General features: G+C 39.6%; 1 protein-coding gene across 3 annotated transcripts in view; it reads left to right on the forward strand.

Moving 5' to 3' along the window:
- Positions 1 to 24,758, forward strand: part of LOC125905492 (rab GTPase-activating protein 1) — a 99,095-nt gene that overhangs the window by 60,006 nt on the left and 14,331 nt on the right. For all 3 annotated transcript variants that reach the window (XM_049603453.1, XM_049603455.1, XM_049603456.1), the window contains 9 exons: positions 3,337 to 3,450; positions 8,151 to 8,225; positions 9,494 to 9,619; positions 10,444 to 10,587; positions 12,136 to 12,177; positions 13,352 to 13,480; positions 19,541 to 19,633; positions 22,656 to 22,766; positions 23,208 to 23,312. In XM_049603453.1, the coding sequence (XP_049459410.1) occupies positions 3,337 to 3,450; positions 8,151 to 8,225; positions 9,494 to 9,619; positions 10,444 to 10,587; positions 12,136 to 12,177; positions 13,352 to 13,480; positions 19,541 to 19,633; positions 22,656 to 22,766; positions 23,208 to 23,312 (939 nt within the window). The remainder of the gene's footprint in view (positions 1 to 3,336; positions 3,451 to 8,150; positions 8,226 to 9,493; positions 9,620 to 10,443; positions 10,588 to 12,135; positions 12,178 to 13,351; positions 13,481 to 19,540; positions 19,634 to 22,655; positions 22,767 to 23,207; positions 23,313 to 24,758) is intronic.

Raw genomic sequence — 24,758 nt, forward strand, 5'->3', positions numbered from 1 at the left:
TAATAAATGACCAAGAGAAGCAGCAAATCCTTCAATTTGAGAAGCTGGAACCAGAATAATTGCAGCAATTTTCAATGTTTTGGTTAGATTAATAGTTCTGATTATTTTTCTGTTGATTGACCAATAGATTAATGCACCATTTGTATAATACTGTGTAAACACCAACTGTATAACAACCGAGAGATGGGTCATCCTCCAACCAAAATTACTCTTAACAGTGAACATTACTCAAACTTCCTTAAGCATCCATGACTTACAGGGTGTGGTGGAAGTTTTGGAATGGACTTAAAAAAAAAATGGCCCCCTGGTGTTGGCCTCTGATCCCCATTAGCTCACTTTGTTTTAGTACTCCTTTCTTCCTGCATTTCTTCTTTTACTCGCATTATTTTTGTTTCACTGTCTTCCTCTGTGGGAGCTGGAGCAGAAACCTTGAATAAAGGAGTGGGAGGGACTTGATGGGTACAGTAACAGAGAGACCAAGAGGGTATAATTAGCTACAAAGAGAACAAGAGACTTAAAAAAATATTGGTGATTTAAATTCAAGGACTTCTGCTTTAACTTACATGCACTTTGGTTTTCTTAGTAGGGATTTTAAGCCCTCCAAGAACTGGTGGTAAGCTTTAGTCCTGCTAAAGTGCCTTTGAACAAGGCACAGGATGCTGAAAAACTAAAGGAGTGCTCTCTGACATGTAGTGGAAAATGTTACTACAGGGATCAATGGAGGATCACATTAACTCGCTCATTTAACACAAACTTTGTGAGGCATTATTATTACTAGCTGTTGATTGAATGGAAACCCTCCTTTGCTCTTGCCGACTTTCTCATTATTCACTGATAATATAAAAGCAGGGTTGCAGCACCGGTCTACAAAGATTGCCAAAACGGATTTCTGCCTGCGAAATCAAATACATGCCCCATTTTCATACTACATCACATGACATGCAGTCCAAACTTCAGAGCCACTTCACCTACAAACACTATATGAAGATGTTTTTAAATGTGTGTTTGATTTGTCATGTAATGGCCGGGGTGTCTTGGAGTAGCATTACTTATTTACAAGCTGTTTGTTCCAAATACACTGAACATCAATAATGAAATGAGGGGTGATTAATCTTTGTTAGTAGAGTAGTTACTGATCTGTGGCTGTGTGTGTGGGTGTGTGGTATTTCCACTGTGTTGTGCTTTGTCATCACAGTGGAGGGATATCCCAGAGACGTATGTTGCCCCGGGCTTGTGTATATATTGTATGCAGTTGGGAATATGGACATGCCTCTGTACTTGTATCGGTGTTTCTTTACTGTAAACAATCTCTTCTGATCTTGTGTCGACACATTATCTTTTTTTTTTTATGCCTCCGCACTGATGATAGCTGTAACCAGAGGCATTATATTTCGGGTTCTCCGAACCTGAAAACATAATATTCGATGTACATGCGTCCCATTTTTGTGAAGTCGATATCTCAAGAATGCCTTGAGGGATTTTTTTCTCATTTGGTGCATGTGGCCCCTCGGAATCAACAATGAATGGACTAGTTTTTGGTGGTCAAGGTTCAAGGTCAGTGTGACCTTTCATTCGTCTCGTTCTCGTCAAGGTCAGTGTAACACAAAAAAAACATGTTTTTGGCCATAACTCAAGAACTTTTATGGTAATTATAACAAAACTTCACACAAATGTCTCAAAAGATATAATGATGTAGTAATTACATTTTATATCCAAAAGATCAAAGGTCAACTTCACTCTGACATTATAATATTCTGCATAAATTCTGGCCATTAGTTAACGTCATACTTCAGTAACAGAAGAGATATTTAGTCAGATACTGAAATGGTGACACTAATCTTTGGTGTCCACCTTGAAACTGTGCTGGCTGTATAGATCTTCTGTGCTGCCAGTGGGAAGATGTGTGGACAAACCATGTAACTACAACTTCTAAGTCTGTCACGTGACGCCAGGACTTTCTCCAATAGACTTACATTGGGAAAGAGACATCTGTAAATCAGTCGTCACAACCCCTACAAAAAAACCAACTTGTTTCACCATTGGGATTTGATCCTTTCAGTCAGATAACATTTCAAAGGTCTAGAAGAGCCGCACGACTGAACAATTTTATCCCCGTTTAAGTCAGAGGAGGGCTAAACTGGAAAATAGCAGCAGAGTCTATAGGGCACTTACTGTATGGGCTCAACAATGCACTAGATGCGGGTAATTTTATACAGAGGAAGATGAACTTTGTTGGCTTCCTGCACCGCTGAGGAACTTTCATAGGAATAAACAGGGCCCTGTATCCAGTTCTCATTATAGATTCGTGTATCACTCAGCCCAAATAGGATCATATCAGTTTGTGCTTTTAAGAAAAAGTACACATGCACAGCAAAACAACACCCTTGATCCCTCATGTTATGTTGCTGATAGCTCTTTTCCCGTGTGATTTTTTTTTTTTTTTCCTGGTGCATACATTTTCATTCTCACCTCCAAACAACTCTGTCCTTATCATCCATCCATTACACTCTCCAGGCAAAATGTCTTGTTGATTCATTCTGTTACAGTTCAGATTGCTGTTGGTAGAAGGTGTGACGATGAAAGCCAAGCACCCTCTTATCAGCCTGCTGTTATACAATACAGTATTTCGGTCTCTGGTTATTTTTCTTCTAAACGACCTCCTTGTTGATATTCCTCTCAAGTAGAGCAATGTGTCAGCGATTTTCTTAGTACCGAGCGCAAAGAGTTATGTGCAGTATGTCATAAGTAAATTATATTTCCCAAACTGTCTCCATTTTAGGCAATGCTTGACTTTTTTAGTCCCACGACCGGTGGTGGGAGAATTGTCAGTATGTTATTTGTGTCAGTGAAAACTTTGTGATAGATAATATGAATCTCTCTTTGTGTTACATGATTTCTTTGTCGTTGTCAGTTTTCCTTTTTCACCGTTTGTCAGATCTTTTTTATTAGTAACTATTGTTAGTTCTCTTTATCTAAGCTTAAGTGACATAATAATTACCTGTCAGGTTTTAAATTCATTACCGTTAGAGCTAAAATTGACAGATTAGGACTAATAGAGATACAGGGAGAGATGCACAGCCTGTACTGTGGAAGAGAACACTCTGTGCCACCCGTAATTCATCCTGACCTGCACTGTAAATCTCAACAGCGTGTTGGCACCGCACACTGAGAAACACTGACCGCTGCTGGACCCCGGGGGATTTTTTTCCCAGCAGCTGTCTAATAAAACTTCTTGTGGATTCTTTACTGGATGAATCTCCCTCTCTGTGACACACCATCCACACTTCTTTTATTCACCTTGATCTTTTTGTCTGCCCTCCTTTGTTTCATTATTAGGAGTCCCCTCAGGACAGTGCCATCACCAGGGACATTAACAGGACATTCCCAGCTCATGACTACTTCAAAGACACTGGAGGAGATGGACAAGACTCCCTCTACAAGATCTGCAAGGTGGGACACACACACACACACACACACACACACACACACACACACACACACACACCGATGATAGAGGATGTTTAAATTTAATTTTCAAAGTCAACACAGGGCATTATGGAGCCAGTCAAACATGACAAATTAAAAGGAATCAGTGCAGTGGACAAAGCTTCACAAACAGCTACAGCTGTTTATAAGCCACAGAAAGAAGCAACTGCAGAAACAAGCATGTATTGTCTTTATCTGGGCCCAGTTGTTGAGAAGCAAACTGATCGACATTCGGGTATTAGATTAAATCGGATCTTGAAAATGGGTTGTCCAGAAGAAAAATAAGAAAGAGAAATCTGAGTAGATCACAATATTCAGTCTTGGTTGTGATCTGGATCCAACTGTTAGTATGTGTTGTTAAAAACTTTTTAGTAGGATTTGGATATCTCTGTATCCCAAAATCAGGACTATCCTGATCCCAGCAGAAGGGTGGATTCAGGATGGATTTCAGGAGCAAAAAACTTTAAAATTTAAAATTGGATCAAATGTATTTATCGGTTACATTTATGTTTTGTGCTGTGGTTAGCATTGGCACCTCACAGCAAGAGGTTTCTCTGCAGAGTTTGCATGTTCTCCTCATGTCAGCGTGGGTTTTCTCCAGGTACTCCAGCTTCCTCCCACAGTCCAAAGACATACAGGTTAATTGGTGACTCTAAATTGGCTGTAGGTGTGAATGTGAGCGTGAATGGTTGTCTGTCTCTATGACGCATTCACATTGGCGCTATTTCATCCGCTTTAAACTAACCCTTGTCTGCTTCCACGGATATTTTGGTTTGTTGGAAGTGGTGTGAATGCTCATTCGAACTCTGGTGTGGACCAAACGAGTGAACCCTGGTCTGCTTGAAAACTGGGGATCTTGGTTCACTTGCAATTGAACCCTGGTGTGGTTCGCTTACAGTAGGAATTGCAAACGGACTATCCAGCAAACTAAATTGATGAAGTGACGTAGAGCGCAGTGCACTTTTTAGTGTGGTGTTTTTGTGGTGACCAAGCCGGCTGAAGTGGATGGATTTCCGTTTTCGGTCCTGGCCGGTCGATGAGCCAGGTTTTCTTCTTCCTCTTGCTTTTTTCTGTTTCTGTTTCTGTTCTGCTGTTGTAACTGCGTGACATTGTCCAGGTGGTTAGGCACACTTTAAAACGTGCAGTGTGAAAGTGAACCGAACCAAATGAAGGTGTGAAATTTTTCAGCATACCCAGCCCAATCGAACTGAGTTCCCCGGTTATTCCTGGTGTGATATAAATGTAAATTGTCCGTAGGTGTGAATGTGAGCATGAATGGTTGTCTGTCTCCATGTGTCAGCCCTGTGATAGTCTGGAGACCTGTCCAGGGTGCACATCACCTCTCGCCCAATGACAGCTAGGATAGGCCCTTTAATTTGGAGTTGCAACAAATGCACCTGAAAATACATCTGTAAAATATTGATAAACATGGAAACAAACAACAAATAAAAACTAAACTTGGTGGAATTTCTACAACCCGTCCGCCATGGATTAGTTTATAACATTCAGCCTCTGTCACGAGTGTTTTTTGGGAGGAATTTGTTATGAATACTGCGGCCCTGACACACATTAATAATCACATCATTTCTGTGGATGATTTCGTCTTATAAAACTGTAATTGGAGACAAACAATTAGTCTTTTTGGAAGCTCTGATGTTCATCGCTAGACCCTATCAAAGCGATATGCATGTGAAATGGAATCACATGTTTCTCTCTGATACAGTGTCATCATTGTATAAATGACCTGCTTTACAGTAGGTCTGATGACAAAGTTTGTAGAGCAGTAGTGAGAGTTGTTGGCGCTAAAGGCAGCAGTTCATTAATTACCTGAACAGCCACTCTGTTTCTGGGTGGTTCAGCGAGTTCAGTGCCTGTCAAGAAAAGCAACATAAGTTTCCAATCGAACAAACTCACACACACTAGACTCTGCTATAATCAGTCCTGCTGCACAGCTGACCCTCACACAGCGGCACAGCACACACACACACACGCATGTACGCAAACCTGGCAACTTGTCACAAAATATGTATTGATCTTGAAGTGCCACATTCCTTTCTCATGAGAATGAACACGTGCACATACAGTAGAGGCACATTTCAGCCCATGTAGTTCTGTAATCCCACACGAGTGGCCTGGCTGCAGTTTGTTCGCTGTTTTCGTGTCATTCATTATGTATAACTCAGGTGAGGGCATCCATCTCTCTCCCAGACAAGCACCTCCTCAGGTGTGTTTGAATAATTCAGTGGGCCCACCCTCTCCTCTGTGTGTGGATTGATCCACACTCTGTCCATTTGACTTGTTCTCATTATTTGTGTTTGTAGCTCAGTAGGCCATGACTCTCTCTTGCTCCCTCCCCTCACATTTGCGCCATTTCCTCAATGCCAGCATCTCTCTCCGACCCTTCACGTCCCCTCTCTTTGTCTTTTCCTCTATGTTTGACTTTTATACAGTCTAATGGTCATTTTTACTTCTTTTGTGCCTCACTTCAGACACTTAACTCATCTATGTCCTCTTATAGTGCTATTTTAAACCCCGTAATGAGGCCCTTCACAAAACAGCCAAGTATGTTTGATAGAATACAGAATACAAACTTCAACAACTTTAGATTTCTAAAAAGGGAATAAAAATGACCAGATACTACTCTGAGCGACTTGTGCAATATCACTCAAGTGCTATGTAGCCAAACAAGTCTGCTCTGAGTTCATGACCTAAATATTTATACAAGTTATATTTGACTGATATGACGTGTGGTTTGCAACGTCAGTCTGTATTTGTGTGTGTGTAATTACTCTACTTCTCTGTATTCTGTTTGATTTAAAGCAGCGTAAAGCTTCCAGTGTAGCTTGAGCCATCTTTTTCACTACCTGTCAAATACAAGTTCAGTATTTACGGACACTAAACTTGCCCCGGGCCGGTTTGCCAGCTCCTGAGAGAAAAATATTTTGGTGTTTTTGTTGAAATTACCCTCAACGTTTTGACTTTGGCTCTTCTTCTCTCTTTCATATTAAATTGCATCATTTGATTCTGTGTTGAAATCATAAATGGGTCATTCTTCAACGATGGTCCATTTATGTCTGGAACATTTTAGAGAAACTAACACATCTTCAGAGAAATGTATTGATGCAATATTTTAAGTTATAAAACACTGAGATTGTAATTTCCATTACCATATGTCTTTTCCATCACAATAAACGGAGATGGGATCGACTGTTGTATGAATGATAGTTTGTCACATTTTTAAAAATCATATATTGGCCTGCTGTTGTCAGTTTTAGTGTTAGCATTAAATATACAAGAAATGCACTACGTCAGAAGTGTTTTTCTTAATAATTGTACATTCAAAGGAAATATGAGCAGTTCGGAAGTGACAGCCAATAAACACATTATTGATTTTACAAAGAATTTACCTCAATTTCTTCCTATTTCAGTTCCCTTCATGGAGCTAACTTTCCCTTAGTGATGTCCTGTCACAGGACTATTGCTGTGGTCACAAAGTATTCAAACTCTCAAAAAGAAACAACCTCCTTGACTTTTGTTTTGGCATTTTGTGGCGTGAGGTGGAAATGACAGTAACCCAGAGGGACAGGTGTGCTTTTCATGGAAAAGAGGAAGGTAATATTACATGAAAAATGTCTGAATTAAACAGGCTCTGATTCATGAAAACAGATGATGAGGAACTGGTTAAAACCCTCTCAATCATCATTTAATAAGTGGAAGATAAATGTAAACAGCATTTCAGAAATGGAAAGAATAACCTGTAGAATCAGAAATCAAGAGCAAGAATTTTTAAAATAGTGGAATAAATGGAGTACATGTGTGGATCATATGTAAACAGTGATGAAGGACTCTGCCCTAAAGGGTTTTAAAGAGTAATTTCTTTCTTTTTTTTTCTACATTTGTGTACAGGTGAAAATATGGACAGATATGTAGGTTTATCCATGCATGTGTGTTTATGCATTATCATACTAGCTTACTTTATATTTCCCCCTCTATTTATTTACTATTAATCCTTTCTCTGTTTGATTCTCAACCGTTACTTTATCACCTTTTTATCCTTTCTTTAAAAAGAGGGTTCCTTATTTGAACCTGTGGTGGGGGAGCCCTTCTATGTGGAGTTTGTTCTCCCCGTGTCAATGTGGGTTTTCTCCAGGTACTCCGGCTTCCTCCCACAGTCCAAAGATATGCAGGTTAATTGGTGATTCTAAATTGTCCGTAGGTGTGAATGTGAGCGTGAATGGTTGTCTGTCTAAAATTTCAAATCAAGTAGGGTTGAATGTCCACAATCTGGCTCAGGAACTAAAGAAATATAGCGAAAACCCACATGAACACATAAAAGGCACCTTTTTATATGATAAAAATGATGACACATTAATCACTTAATTTGTCTGTTCCTTTTGGTGTTGTCTCGTCTAAGTGTGACAAAAATAAAAACTAAGAGGTGTAGTTTGTTTTTCTTGTTTCTGTCAGGGACACAAAAATCACAGAAGTTGAAGAATCACCTGAATACTGTTGAATGTACCTGTAAAAATATTGGTTTGAATCAGCTGCAGGCTTCACTTGCAAAGGATCATATCATCATTTATTCCCCCCTCCATCAATTTCTGAATTGACTGTGAAAGTTATTTATTAACCGTGTGTCCGTTTGCCTTTGTGCTCTCCTTCAGGCTTACTCTGTTTATGACGAGGAGATTGGCTACTGCCAGGGACAATCCTTCTTGGCTGCTGTGCTGCTGCTGCACGTGAGTTCAACAACAATCCTACCCTATCCTTTTTTAATCCACTTTCAAGAGCTGAGAGGGACTGTTTTGTTTTTATGTGACATCTATCTTTTTTCTGACATTCTGCAGTGCTGAAGGACTGGCCTGGCTTACTTTGAATGTCTTGTCTTTAGTATATTCAGTGTAAGATATGATAGGCATGATGTACTGTTACTGCACAAGAACAGTCTGAGAAATATTTTGGATGTGAGGTAGGCAGTGGTGGTATGTAACTAAATGTTTTTACTTAAGCAAAAAGTCAAGGTACTTCCATTTCATGCAATTTCATATTTCTGCTCTACAGTATCTTACATGTAAATATTGTACTCTTAAATCTACTACATTTATTTTACAGCTTCAGTTACTTTTCAAAATACAGTTTCTATTTCTGTGCAGGGAAATCCATTTATCTCCAGATGTGTTGATCTGGAATGTTCTGATAAACTAAAGGATGACATGTTCATTTTTGTGCTGGGAAAATTCTCTTACTTCTGAAGCTAAATATTTAAAAACCCTCTTGGAGCAGCTGGAAAATGCTGCATGATGAAGCTGAGAATGAGGCTGTTCTTCTGACACCATGAAAAGTTAAATCTTTAGAGATACGTGGTTCTCACAGGACAGCGATGCAACAAACATATTCTTTAAATATCTGAAAGAATATGATGCATTGCTGTAGATGAATCTACGCAAGAGTATATGAGCGAGTTAAAACCAACACACAACACACGTCTACAGCTGTAAAATGCAACACACATTAATGCAGCAGTAATATCAATTCAAAACATCATAACATCATATATGATAATAAACTACTAACCATACTCAAATATTTTTTACTTAAGTAGGTTAGAGACAGTTTAGAAAGCAGGACCTTTACTTGTGGTTGAGCATCTTTAGAGTGTGGTGTTGGTGCTTTAACTTAAGTAAAAGGTCTGGATTCTTCCTCCATCAGTTGAGGTGGGACACCCACATTTTATTTTTATAAATAATACATAATGTGTCTGTCACGGTACACTGGCTTTCCATTAAGCACTCCTGCAGTTCAGGAATGTATCAACACTGCCACCTAGTGGACAAATAGTGTCAAGGGAGGGGTGTGCAAAGTGTAACAACAATATAAGGACCTATTCAATAGGTTCATGTAGTTTTATAAATGGGAAAGCTTTTAAGTAAGGGAATCTGAATCCTGTGTTATTAGGATTTTAGGTGGAGTGATACTTGTTACTAAATCTCTTGGTTGTCTTCTTCAGATGCCGGAGGAGCAAGCTTTCAGCGTGCTGGTCAAGATCATGTTTGATTACGGGCTCAGGGACCTTTTCAAGCAGAACTTTGAAGATCTGCACTGCAAATTCTTCCAACTTGAGAGACTCATGCAGGTATATGTGTGGGGAAATTTGCAGATCTTAACTACTTCTTCTGATGGTACATCACAGCAGTGGTTGACTTCACCGTGTTCATGCATAATCACACTAAAAAGATGTGTGTGTACAACTGGTCTAATAACTGAGTTGACTGGTGCTACTTCCTGTCTTTCTGTGTTTAAAGGTGTCCTATGCAGGAATTAATGGTTACTGTTTGTAAAAACAACATTTAGAGCTACTATTGTAGTAATGTTACATTTGTTGTAACTAAGCTAACCACTAGAACCTACCTGTCCATCAGACAATAGGCCCATTCCTCATTGCTCTTCATCAGCCTTCCTCTCCTTCAGAGCTCACAAGTAAAAGTAAAAAAACAACCCCAGATTCACTCTTGTTTTGGAAGGAGTCTTGTCCAGTTGGTGTTTCACCTTGCTATATTTGTGTTCTTTTTGGGCCTGTTTGTACACAGTTTTGTAGCATCCTTTTGGATGCATACTGCTCACAGTCTGGCACATGGTTGCTACCTTTTTATAAAATCCCGACATCACCTGTGCGCTGTGCCCAGGACCATCCCATACACAGCAAAATCAGAAGAAAATAAGACAATACAGGCAGAGGGTAGGATCTCTGCAGATAAATAGATGGCCACACACTTATAGTGGGTCATAAGTGATGATTGAGAGAGATATCCTGCATCATATACATTTAACTTTTTGATTCAGTACCTCTATTAATTTATCTCACCTTTTTCTTTTCCATCTACTTGTCTACCTCTCTTTGCTCCTGTCTCTGTATTAATTTTGTCCATCCATCATTTGCTTTCTCTCTGTCTCAAACAGGAATATATACCAGACCTGTACACCCATTTCCTGAATGTGGGTCTGGAGGCACACATGTACGCCTCCCAGTGGTTCCTCACCCTCTTCACAGCCAAGTTCCCTCTTTACATGGTCTTCCATATCATTGACCTGCTACTGTGTGAGGTTGGTAACAAAAGACACAATGCAACTTTACTGTCTGCAATTTACACATACTTATTAAAATATGAACAAATGCACTTTTAGTCATGTTGAATATGTAATCACAGTCTCCCATACTATTAGACATGTACTGATGGTTGCGTTTCCATCCACCTGTTTCAATGTGCATAAAAACCCTGAAGGGACACGCCAGAAACAAACAAAAAAAATCTCCAATCCTAGGGAAGGTGGAAAAGTTGTATCAATAAAAGTTAAATGCATCTAAGTGCAATGGAAACAGATTCAGTGAATGAATAGATGATGTACAGTCACCATGTACTGTCATTGCATATTCCACTGCAAGCTGTCTTTGTTGTCTGTGGATGGCTTTGAACATGATTATGCGCATACAGGGTTGTCATCACTGCTGTTCTAAGAGCACAGAGCTGTAATATTAATTGTTAAAAACACTCTATATCCATTGTCCAGTGTGTGCCCCATAATTATACATCTATTGTTGTCCTTCATTTGAGGTTTGACTGGCAATCTTTTAATTAAGTCATCTTGTTGTGAAGAATTAGTACTACTTGCTGCTTATTTTGATGAACCAACTCCCAATACTCACATAACAGTAGTGGATACACAAGCACATACATTTCTGTTTTGTTTTTCTGAAAACTCTTTTAAATGTGTGCTACATTTGGGTGGAAATACAACTAATGAAAAGTAATGAAACTGAAATACATAAGTATTCCAAGGAACCCGTTGCTGTGACACTTTAAACTGAGCTCACACATGCATCCTGTTTGTATTGATTTTCTCTGTGTTACTGACCAAGTTGTTGACTGTGGCAAATTCAAGCACTCAAGCACAGTGAAAATAATTACGTTTGAAGTGAGAAGTATGTAATAAAAACATTTGGAACAATGAACACTCTTCCAAGAGCTGGCAGTTAGGAGAAAGTCTGTGAAAAGTTTATCCACCTGACGGCCTCAGAGAGTAGTTAGTATGATGAGACGAAGATAGTTTTCTGGCCTGAACGTTGAGCTCTACATCTCGTAAAAACCATGCCCCATTCATCACCTGAGTAATGCAGGGCACAATGATGCTGTGATGATGCATCGGTGCAGTGGCAGGAACTGGGAGACTGTTCAAGATCTAGGATGTGATGGACAGACCCAAGTACAGAGAGAGAAGCCTGCTTCAAATCACATGTAACCTCAGACTGAGGGGAAGATTGACCTTTCTGCAGGGTGGTCCAGGCAAAACAACTGGAGTGTCTCTGGATGTCTTAATGTTGGCCAGCCAAATCCTGAGCCTCTCTGGAGAGATATTAAGAATGTAGTTTTTCAACTTCACATAAAGTCTGACAGTGCTTATAAATAATCTGCAAGGTAGACAAGAAGACACGGTGCTAATTCTGGAAATATATGTGTCTATTGATGGCAAATTATATTCTAAAGTAAGTCAGTTACACGGAAAAAATGTGCAGTTTGTACCGTTTGTGCACACACTGCATACTCAGTGACATGATTCCTCAATCCACCATTAAAAATGTGTCTTTATTTTCAGGGCATCAGTGTGATTTTCAACGTGGCCTTGGCACTCCTGAAGGTAAGCTGGCTCACAAAAATATAAATACACACAATCACATGCACACACAACAACAACCCAAGCATCTAAAGCTCTTAGGAGAAACAGAAAGCCTCAACAAGAGCCAATAGAAAATCAAACCATGAAAAGTTTAAACATGTGAGCAGGTGCAGACACATGCCGCAGTGTGTGACCTCGGTTTGAGTTTGGCCTCGAAAAAGTGATCCATCATTTTGGAAAATTTTTTGGAGAATCTTTCTAGACTTAAAGGGACAGTTCACCCTGAAATCAAAATTACATATTTTCCCTCATACCTGTAGTGCTATTTATTAGTCTAGATTGTTTTGGTGTGAGTGGTGGAGTGTTGGAGATATTGGCCGTAGAGATGTCTGTCTTCTCTATGAGATGGCACTCACAACTCAACAGTAATGTCTCTTTGCAGAGATCATGACCCAGTCACTCAAGATAATCCACAGACCTTGTTGTGCTTTATATAGGAACTACTTTCTTTCTGCTGAACTACACTCGTCACCCATATCATAATGCAGAAAGAAGTGCACATGTACTGCTAGCTCTCCTAGCACTACTGAGCTGGTTAACATTACAGCTTAACCGAAGAGGATGCATTCATTTTACATCTTGCGCTGTCACAAGCCTCTTATCCGTGAGTAGATGCACACTTCCTTCTGCGCAGTGACACGGTTGGCAGTTGTCATTTAGTAGAAAGAAAATAGTTCCTTCATGAAACTGCTCTCAACAAGATCTGTGGATTAACTTGAGTAACCAGGTCATGATTTCTGGAAAGAGACATTGCTGTTGAGTTTTTCAAATGTATATTTTTGGTGCTTTGAGCATCACAAGCTGAGTGCCATCTAGTTCCATTATATTGGAGAGAAGGCAGACATCTCTACGGCTGATATCTCCAACACTCTGCACCTCACACCAAAACAGTCTAGACTGATAAATAGCTCTATAGGTGAGAGGCAAAATATGTATTTTTGATTTTGGGATGACCTGTCCCTTTAAGTTAGTTTGTCACAAACTTGCAATGTATCATAAATAGTTCAGAAAATTGTTTCAGTCGCTGAGGATCGTGCTGCTTCATATTACAATAATGAAAATACATGTCCACCCAGCAGGCTCCTCCTGATTGTGTAAACGCGTTCCTCATGTTCTCCCATCCGTCTCTCTTTAGACATCAAAAGACGATCTGATCCAAACAGACTTCGAGGGTGCACTCAAGTTCTTTCGTGTCCCGGTTCCAAAGAGGTATCGCTCTGAGGAAAACGCAAAGAAACTGATGGAGCTGGCCTGCAGCATGAAGGTGAGTTTAGAGCAGGGACACTCAGCGTGCTTGGCTCAGGGGCCACTTTTGTAAAATGACAGGAAGCGGGGGCCAGTTGCAGCCGCCCCAAACAGGTCAGGTGTACACAACAGTGTTTCTAGTATTTGAGGGCAGTCGGGGATGAGCCTGGACCTCTGTTTTGAAGCTTTTTTGTGCACTTTGACATATTATTTACTTTTAGAGTCCAAAAAAATCCCAGTGCGAATAACTTTAATTTTATTGTAAATTAGAAAATGGTTGGAGGGGTACCTGGTGACCTATCACAGGCCAGATTTCGTCCTTTGGTTGTAAGTTAAAAACTGGTTCAGAGTAAAAATGAATAGAGTCTCGGCTCACTATTTACACACTGTAGCTACACCTGCTCATCCCCTATACAAACCTCTGAGACTTCAGGTTAGGCTCTGTATTTATTTAGCAACCTAATTTTCATTTTGAGTGAAAATACAATTTAAACAAGTCCCTTATATGTTAAAGCTAATGGTCTTTAAGGTATTGAGACAGTTGTAATGGATTTGGAATATTTAAAACATAAAACACAGAGTGTCTACTCATCAGTTGATCCAGATAAAATGTAATGGGTTGAATAAATCCTCTTTGTAGTCCAGCAGTGCTGCTTAATACCGGCAGGGGCCACTTTTGAACTTTAAATCAAGTTTACCAGGTGCAGTGAACACACCTCTCTCTTTCTGTCTCACACACACACACACACACACACACACACACACACACACACACACACACACACACCTGTGTCCTGACCTGTTTTGAACAGCCTAGTTTAGAGGGCCTGACTTTGATGGTAACTTTGGGCACAGATATTTATAAGCTAAGTTAAGGCGCCGGCGTGGAGAAGAATCCTGCAGAGAGAAAACCTAGTGGAACAAAAACAGAGGCGATTGGATTTGGAGTGCGGTCTTGAAGATGTTTTAGTACTCATCTTTGCGGCCTCAGTTCTGAACAACTGGGCTGATGAGGCCTCTCAGACGGGAAGCAAAGCACTATAAAAGCACATTTCTCCCCATGTAGGCTTCTTGTAATTATTTACCTTAGCTAATACTTATATGTAAGGGGCTCTTTGTACCCATTTCAACAACATACCTGCATGTAGTTACACAGATAGAAGTATACAGACCCTCCATTTACTGCAAACTGCTTTGAGAAGCTACTTCCAGGACATTATGTGGAAAGAGAAAATAATTCCAAGAACTCGTTTGACCTCGGTGAGAACGGCAGTGTTGGAGCTGGGAATTAAATCTGAATCAAGGTAGGCTAATCTGAAGCTTGGATGTCACTATAGAGGGATTACCTGGCTAGATTACTGGTGCCCTCATTGACTGCAGATACTGCCTTCTGATTGGAGCATAAATCTCTCCGTGCTGCCAGGTGCTCTAACTTTATTGTCTGTTTGAGCTCAGATTTGCCAGGTTTACAGTCAGTATCTCACAGTGCTGTATTAAACACGATTTAAAGTTTTGACTGTTACCTCTGAACGACCTCCCTCTGGATATTTCCATGTATATTTTAAAGCTAAAAAAGGCTCGAAGTGATGGATAACTATATTGGCTTTACTTAGATATCAAGAGTTAAGGCCAAACCTCCTGGTTCTTATGGAGGACAATAAATAACTTAACTATCAATTAATCAATCAATCAATCAGGGCGTTGGTGGCTTAGTGGTTAGAGCATGTATAGAGGCTGCATCCTTGTTGCAGCAGCCCAGGTTCGACTCCAGCTTGCGGCCCTTTGCTGCTTGTCAGTCCCTCTCTCTCCCCCTTAACACACTAAACTATCAAATCCATTAAAGGCAAGAGCCAGAGAAAAGTAATCTTTGATATATATATATATATTTTTTTTATCAATCAATCAATCTTTTTGAACAATCCTTTTTACTGAGTTTTTAAACATTAAACATTAATAGCAACATTTCAACAAAGAAAATAAGTATATCCACAACCCTGGTAAGAAAGAAAAGAATAAATAGAATAAAATAAAAGTAAAATAAAATAAATAATTTAAATAATAAAAATTATTATGATAAAAGTACATAAACAAAATTGTATAAATTACATAAAATTATATGAAATTAAATTAAATTAAATACAGCAGTACATAATTTGCGAAAAGCTTCACATTATTCAAAATCATGCGTTTCCAAAAAGTTCATGTAAGGGCTCATCAATCAATCAGTAAGTGTGTATTTAAACAGAGAAATGAAAAATAAATAACTTAACTAAATAAATAAATAAATAAATGTATGAATAAATAAAATAATAAATAAATACAGAAATAAATACATGCTAGTATAAATAAATAAATAAATAAATAGATTAAAAAAAAAAAGATAATTAAGCCAGACATAAATAAATATCTTAATCTGATTTCTACATTTTTGTACAATTACATTTATTGTTGTATTCCTGTGTCTGTATGTTAGTGAGGGAGGAGGTCCTAACCTCTGCATTTCTGTCTTTATTTATTTTATTTTGGTATTTATTCTTTTATTTATTTCTGCATTCATTTATACACTTATTTATGGAGGAATTAGCAAGAAGATTATGGTGATCTCAGGAGGAAAGACAAACTAAGTGTAACTAAGCATACAGTTAAAGGAATCGATAAATGGGGTACCTATATTTCAACTATAGGACAGTAATCGTAGTGCTGAGTGTTTGACTGTGAGTTCTAGTACAATGGTGCTCAAACCTTTTGAACGAGTATCACCTCAGAAAATATCATGCTTTCCAAGTACCACCGTATGACCAATGTTAAAGTACAGTAGACCACCCTTATCGGCTACTAACAGTTCATGCAGGTGGCAGGTTTATTCCTAATCAGAAGATAATTTATTGTTGACTGGTGTCTGCCACGCTGTACAAAGGTGTAGCACAAGAACTGGCACTTAAAGTCTTCCACACAACTCTCAGTCACCGCAAGGTCCAGCCCCTCCTAGCCACTGGCTAGTAGCCCCTAGAGCTTACACTTGGATTCTCGTCCACTTCAGTTTCAACAGGGCTGCTTGAAATATTCTGGTGCTGATCTGCATTTCTCTTCTTAATCCTCCCAGTTTGGAGCCACAGTTGCAGAGTTTTTAAACCCTAATTTTACCTTCACTCACTATCTTGCTGTCACAGTTTAGCTCGTAACTTATGGACGTAGGCGCACACTGCTTTCATGAACGTGACAACGTAGCAGCCTGATATGTAAACAACAGTATTACAGGAAGGACAAAACTTGATTAAAATTGCATATTAGTGATCTCGTAGATTAAGTATTTTTATTCAGGACAAAGTATTTTGATAGCTTTATATATTTGATTAATCAAAAAATATATGTCCACTAGAGGGAGCTCACGTACAACCAGTGGTACAAGCACCATAGTTTGACAACCAGTGTTTTAGGAGATGTATTAGGAGGAAAAAGTTTCAACTGTTGTGGTCAAAGGTCCTGAGAGTTTGAATAATTTTGAAGTGAATATGTGACAAATATATTTTAAATCTACAGTCAGGTCACACAATTTATTCAGCAGACAATCTCGGGGTCAAACTCGGGTCATTTTGTCTTGGGCTGTAGTTGTTACACCTACTTTATCCTATTGTCTGCCAACCTTTTGACTTCTAAAGCTAATATATGCAAATTGCCCAGGGGATTTAAATGGAAATCATGACTGCTTGAAGTTGAACTTTGTTTACCTGTCTTGTTTTTTTTCATGTCACAGCCCCCTTCCTTCTCTCTGGTACAAACTGTGTGAGCATGCATGCAGTGGTACATTTATACAGCTGCAGCTCTCCACATGACGAAAGCTTTAAATAGGTTTTTAGGTTCAGAAGAGCAGAGAATGATGAGCAAATCACCCAAGAGAGAGCAGGTGGTTTTACTACATGCCTATTCTAGTTGCTAGGGTACTTTCAGCAAACAGTACTGATGGTACTGCACAGGTAATTTCCTAATATATAATTGATCCAGGACTTGTAAGATGAGAAATATTTCATGTCTATAAATTATGGCTGTACTTGAGAGAGCCGTGGTTGCTCCGTGTTCCTAATTGCTTTTCTAAGCAGTAACTTCTGGAGACCCAGCTGTCTGTCAGGGCTGCGAGAGAAATGAGGAAAAAACACCTCGTGTACTTTTCCTTCCTTCCTTCTGTATGTCCCCCATGTACAAGTACACACACACACACACACACACACACATGCAGAGACACACTTAGAGCAGGACAACATGTGGGCCACACTGTCCCAGTTCTGCCAACATCATTAGGTGAAGAGCGCTGGGAGTACTTGGATCTTCTGTAGTGTAATATTAAACCTGAGGTTGTGACATGAACATCAATACAAAGACCAGCTGTGCACTGATGTTGCAGCCGTAACTAGCTGCATTAAGGAAATAATAAATGTAGAAATAAATTATTCAGATTTTTTGAAGTGGGGTTGTATGAGGCGCTTGTCTGTAGTCAGTGTGTCACCTGCAGTCGATGGTGGTCGGTTCGCCCCCAGTTTGGAGAAGCAGTTAGGAGTACCCACGCAAGATAGGCAATGTACTGCTGAGGACAGGGGCAGCAGCAAAACGTCTTTAAGCTGCCTTGACAAATGCCCTAAATTGAAAAAAAATCTGTATCAGTTTAAGTGTCAGCTTCTATGTCAGTACTCCTGTCTGCTTCTCCACACTGGGGGCATGCCAATCGCCATCTACTGGTTTTAGAGTACAGTCACACATGAGAGAATGCAGGGGAGTGACCACTGCCTGCTGAGGCGATATTCAAGGTAATTGTGGGCAGTGACAAACACGGAAAGCTAGCTTGCTAATAAATACCGCAACATATGATATTATTGGTACATTTTCTTACGTCCTATGTCTGTCTCCCGACTCACTGTGAGCCAGGTAGCATCTCTCATGTGGGCCAGTTTGTAGTTTTCATGGCCAGTATCATACAGTATCAGCTGGTCAAACACTTCAACAATTAATGTGTCCTCAACACGTACTGTTTTTGCCGTTGGTTGAGGCTGTGACATCACTAATTGAAATTCACCAAAGTTTGATTTCACATCATGCAAATTTGCTTTGCTAATGAGAGCAAATGTTTTACTCTCCCCTTCGCTTGCACTGAATGGAAGTGAAGGGGAGGCGAATATTTGCCAATATTAATTACGCTCATGTGTGACTGTGCCTATACACTCATTATTGATAAGTTCCTCATACAGCCCCACTTTAAAAAAAATTTGAACTATCCCATTAGTGTTCATTGTATGGAAGCTGTCTCGTTTAAAAAGCCCAATGTAAGGCAGCAGCTGGGCAGTGAAAGGCCAGTTGATGAGATGGCCTAAATGCAGTGTGTGTGTGTGTGTGTGTGTGTGTGCAAGCTGCATCTGTAGGAAATGTGACTATAAGCCTGTGTGTGTTTAAATGAGACACTGTTTGGCTGGTTGGGCCAGTATGAGGTGTACCACTGAACATGAACTGTGAACATCAGTTTTACAACGAGATGATGAACCGAGTGTGCTGAAGTTGTGTTTCACCTGCCTGTAGAAACTAGTTCACAGGCCCTTAGACTGCTCTTTTTCAGACATGAAATGCTGTAATCTTTGATTTCTGTGTATTTTAGAAGCTTTATGATTTTAATGTGTGCACAAATCTAGGAACTTTTTAAAAAACTCAACAAAACAGTGAGGTGGCGTGAGTTACTCTGGACTGTGTGGACAGCGATATCTCAATGTATTGCCTTGTTAGAAATGAACAGTAGCAAACTGAGCCTGTAATCTCTTTACATAATCCACTGCATCCTATTCAAACACTGGATTGAACCAACGAACGCCACAGTCCAGCAAAGATGATCAATCTTGTGTGTTTGTTTACAAAAGATGGGAAAGATTCTTCTCTGGCAGCCACCTTTGCTGCGCGAGCCAAAGACTAGTGGGCTAGTTTATGTTCATATGTTTCATCATGTCTGTAATTGCAACTAATTGTATCATTTTTCATGTGTGTGTGTGTGTGTGTGAAAGTTGATGAATACCAAACATTTTTTTCTGTTCTAACTGTCCAACAGATCAGCCAGAAGAAGCTAAAGAAATTTGAGAAGGAGTACCACACCATGAGGGAGCAGCAGGAGCAACAGGAGGCTCCAATCGAGAGATACGAGGTAGACATGAGCCCAAAATATTCACCTACGTGTATGAAGCATAAAAATTTCAACAACTTCATTACTGCAACATCTTCTGTCTTAAAAGGACAGTCACCCCAAAATCAAAAACATATATTTTATCTCTTACCTGTAGTGCTGTTTATCACTCTAGATCAGGGGTCTTAAACATTTTTCAGACCCCTTGGCCCAAAGACAAACAGCAGGGATCCCTACTACTTATATTAAAAAAAAGAAGAAGAAAAAAGAATTGCACTTGAGATAGTAATTAATATTTTTTGGGTCTTCTCTTGTTTGCCTAGCTGCTAACTAAGCAGCAGTTGTAGTGTTGCTAGGTGCATTAGCCTCACCCTCTGCACTTTCAGTGATAGTTTCTGCGGTGGACAGTGTGTCAGAGTTTGTTTAAAAGTTATGAAATAATACATTGTGGCACACAACAATGTCTATACACTTGACATAGTAATACAGCTAACTGGCTAATATGCAAAAATAATTAAAGGTGCTGCACAGTGATGTAGCATTAGCTAGCTCACATGATCGCATAACGATTCTTGGGTAACAATCAGCCTATCAAAAATGTTGTGTACTGTTAACTAATAGGTTTTATGAATAGGCTAATTTTATCTTGGCTAATATGTTAGATTCACGTTAATGTGGATTTTCAGACACATTTTACTTACTTAAACTTTCATCAGTTAATTCGATTATTTAGAGATCATTTGGTGGCCCCCTATAGTAACTCTGAGGATCCCCTAGGGGTCACGGACCCTCTGTTGAAGACCCAGGCTCTAGATTGTTTTGGTGTGAGTTGCTGAGTGTTGGAGATATCTGCCTTCTCTCTAATATATTGGAAAACTACACAGCAATGTCTCTTTCCAAAAATGATATCCCAGTTACTCAAGGAAGCGTGCATCTACTCATGGACAAGAGGCTCATGCTCATGCTCATGACAGCGCGATATGTAAACATTAATGGCGTTCTCCTCAGCTGAGCTGTAACGTTAGCTAGCTTAGTGATGCTAGGTGAGCTAGCAGTTGAGTGTTATAGAGTGTGCCAGTAAACCCGGAACTCCGTTAGCGCTTTTAGCACTTCCGGTTCTCTCGTCTAAAAGTCAATATGTGTTTTTGAATGGGATTTTAGTAAAATGCCTCAAATAAGGTCTGTAGTTAACAAAAGCTTAGGCGAGTTTCAGGTTTTCTTCTACGATATAAAACATGTCAGTAAATACCCTACTTGTGAATTTTGAAGCTTTAACGCGTCGTAAAAAAGGCGGTTGCTAACAAGTTGCTCAATACGACTACAAATCCTGTCGGGGACATTAAACGTCATCACCCCCGAACAGGCGAGAGTGCTGGCAGTCTGACATTACAGCTTCTTATTTAGCTTAAACAGTCCGATTTCCCCATTATACAATGTTTTTAAAATAAAGCGTCCGAAATCAGTTGAAAGCTTAGTGGCGGTGACGTCAAGAGTCATGCGACCATGGAGTAGTCATGTAGTCCGTTAAAGCCTAACGTTCTGGCGATCACATTTAAGCTTCAAATGCGGTATGAAAGGTGTTCATATGTGAAGATTATCTCACTGAACAAAACCTGTAAGTATCATAAACTTGTGTTAGCCACAGAGCTTATTTTCTGACATAATCCAAAACGCAATGCAAAAATCACATTCACTTTCTCTTCCGGGAACCAGCGCGATGCTAAACTTCCTGGTTTTGACGTCAACGGTGGCACACTCTATGAGCATCCAGGTCATGATTTGTGGAAAGATACATAGTTGAGTTTTTCTAGATGTGTCTTTTTGATACTTTGAGCACCACAAGCCGAGTGCCATCTAGTTCCATTATATTCAAGATGAGGCTGATATCTAAAGCCAGTATCTCCAACACTTGGCAACTCACACCAAAACAATCTAGATTGATAGATAGCACTAAAGGCAAGATAAAATATATGTATTTTTGATTTTGAGGTGAACTGTCCCTTTAATTTCTATTCATTTATATATTATAATTTAACTATTTTAGTATTGACGTTGATCTCAAAACCCTGTAGCTGGTGTAGATAACTACTGCTACATAGTGTTAAAATAAGCACCATGTTCTGACAGACTTTTCACTGAGCAGAATACATCTTTTTTTTTTTTTTTTTTTCCCTCCCGCTGTAGACCTTGACAGTCCTTGTTTGGGAAAGAAAAACTACATGGCACCAAAAAAGCCATTAATTGTACATGCCATAAGTCATCTCAAGGGTAGCGAGTTGGCTGTACACAGTACACGATCATCAATTACACTCACTGAACTTCTGCTTTGTTTGCTTTTAAAAGAATGCTTCCACCAAACCATATAGCGATACTATTTTTTAATGTCAAACAAGGAACTTTGAGATGTTTGTATTATCGCTATTCATGAGGGTTTTCATACAGTCAAACATGAGGCCACAGTTTGATAAAGGTGACTGCAGTCAGGTTGGTTCAGTCAAGTTATCAGAGATTCATCATTTTAAGATGCTCAGGCTTATTTCAGATGATCATAATTCATAAATATAATTTCTTTGGAAGCAGGAACACTCATAATTTTGTAATATTTATACTTAATCCTTTCCAACTGTATGCTTGTCATCTCTGGGAACAGACTTGTCATGTGTCAGTTGTTAATGCTGTCTGTCTCAGTTAATGATGAACAAACAGGTTATGCCCTGTTAAACATTACAGACAACTTACTGTGTAATCCTGCTCTCACCTGATCACAGTTAACTTTTACACTCACACAGTCTCATTCTGTATTTTGTTGCACCACTCTCTAAACTCCTGAGCCAAGAGGAGCTGCTTACTCATTCATTTGCAACTCATTTTCCCTGCTCTATCTCTACACTTTCCTTCCTCTTTCATGCTCTCTAACTTCTCTCTGTTGATCTGCTCTTCTGTTTTCTCGTCCCACTCTTTGTCTTGTTTCTTTTTTTTGTGTGTGTGTGTTCCTCTGACTCTCACGCTCTCTTCCTCCTTTTCTCCTTCTCTCCATGTCCAGCGGGAGAATCGTCGTTTGCAGGAGGCGAACATGCGTTTGGAGCAGGAGAACGACGACCTGGCACATGAGCTTGTCAGCAGCAAGATAGCCCTGCGCAAAGACCTCGACAACGTAAGCCACAGAGAAAGAAATATCTGTTTCGTGTGTGTGTGTGTGTGTGTGTGTGTGTGTGTGTGTGTACACATTTATTAAAATGTGAGTTGTCACTTCTGTAAGGACACTTAACGAACACAAGTATGCGGTCTATGTGGCAACAACTGAGCAATAACTGAAATAACGTAAGAGAAATTGAAACCATGTTTATGAAACAAAACCCACATACAGTATACATGTAGCAAAACCTTTATTTACACACAACTTTGATTTACACAGCCTCAAAATGTCAGAGTGTGTGCATGTTCAGCAGGAATGCACGTTTGACTTACCTTGAAAAGAGAGCCGGTAAAGAGAAAACTAAGAAGAAAGTAGGCCAAGTGTAACTTTCAATAACCTCATCAACAATGGGTTATTTTGTTGTGTGTGTGTGTGTGTGTGTGTGTGTTTGTGTGTCAGGCTGAGGAGAAGGCAGACGCCCTGAATAAAGAGTTGCTGCTGACCAAACAGAAACTGGTGGACTCTGAGGACGAAAAGAGACGGCTGGAGGAAGAATCTGCACAGGTCAGAGCCAACGACGAGGCACCTCTCAGCCTCAAGTCTATATTTTAGACATTAGCTGAATGTATGATTTTCCTCAACTCTCATGAGGCTCACAGGGTTACAGATGGTGGGGAAAGCGTCAGCACTATTGCAAGACAGATTCTCAGGTGAAGGAATAATCAGAATTATTGTGAAAAGACAGTGCTTAAATCTCCTGTCCCCGGGTCAAGAAGGAGACTAGCAGGAAGTATGCAATATTAATGTGACAGGCTGTGACTGAGCAGTCTATCTTCTGGACCGAGCCAAGAGTCTGCAGGTTTCTCTTCCAGCTGAACACTGCAATGGCTGATATTACTGATAAAGTCTCTTTCTAGGGATGAAGGTGTGTTAATCACTATAATCACCTGCTGTCTTATTTTTATTAAGTGAGAATAAAAACTTGCAGACTCATGCCATGTTGGCATGTCTTTAGTTTATACTTTTGATATCGTCTTGAGACCCTGCCTCCTCATATGAGGACATCAGGTTTTGGGTTTCCTGCACATTATACTTAAGTCTGCATGACTTAGACATGTTGTCCTTGTTTGTGGACACTTTTATGCTCAGTCTGCAGCCGATCCCGACACAAAAGTGGACAAGGTACAAAACCTGATCAAATGTTGTGGTTGATACTTGTATATTTTTGCTAAATAACTTCTGTAGTTTGATATGGCAACAAATTTGACCAATTTTAACAACAGTAAGAAGCTAAAATGCTTTTAATTAGGAAGTACTTGTTTGAGGATATTGGGACTTAATTATTGTATTGTCCCAGTATTTCACACAGGCCAATTAGGGGTGACAAACTGTTCCTACAGAAAAAAAGGACATTCATGGACAGGAGTATGGTGCAAGAAATAGAGAGTCACAAGGCTTTTAGATATGTTGCATTATTTGCAATTTTGTTTTTGCACAACAGTGTTCAGGCATTGAAATTAACAATTTTATAATTTATTACACACTTGTGACTATTAAAAATAAACCCACTGTCCCCAAAAACTACTTCTTGGTCAAAGACAATGCTTAATTTTTTAAACTTATCAGGTCCTACTTTCCCAAATAGCTTGGAGAAATTGAAAAATGCCTACCAAACAAAAGCTGGGGTCTCAGGAGGATGTAGTGTAGACTGATTAATGGTCTACGAAAGGAGTTAACAGGAGTCCCAGTGTAGCTACCTACAGTGTAGCTACTGTATGGCTGAATTCAAATGTCAGGACTTCACGCACTTGCAGACTTTATGGGCACCCTCCTGGAAAGTCTGCAAGTGCTGAAGGCTGTCGGAATCTACAATTCATTCAGTCCACAGGGGGCCTCAAGCAGACTTTCTGCTTCGGGTGCAGACTTCACCAGACGTAATCACCCACAACCCATTACAATACAGATGTGACTGAATTATTTCAGGTTTTGACTGAAAAAGCAAAACAAACT

Source organism: Epinephelus fuscoguttatus, linkage group LG18, assembly GCF_011397635.1.
Source record: "Epinephelus fuscoguttatus linkage group LG18, E.fuscoguttatus.final_Chr_v1".
In the NCBI taxonomy this organism is placed as follows: Eukaryota; Metazoa; Chordata; class Actinopteri; order Perciformes; family Serranidae; genus Epinephelus; species Epinephelus fuscoguttatus.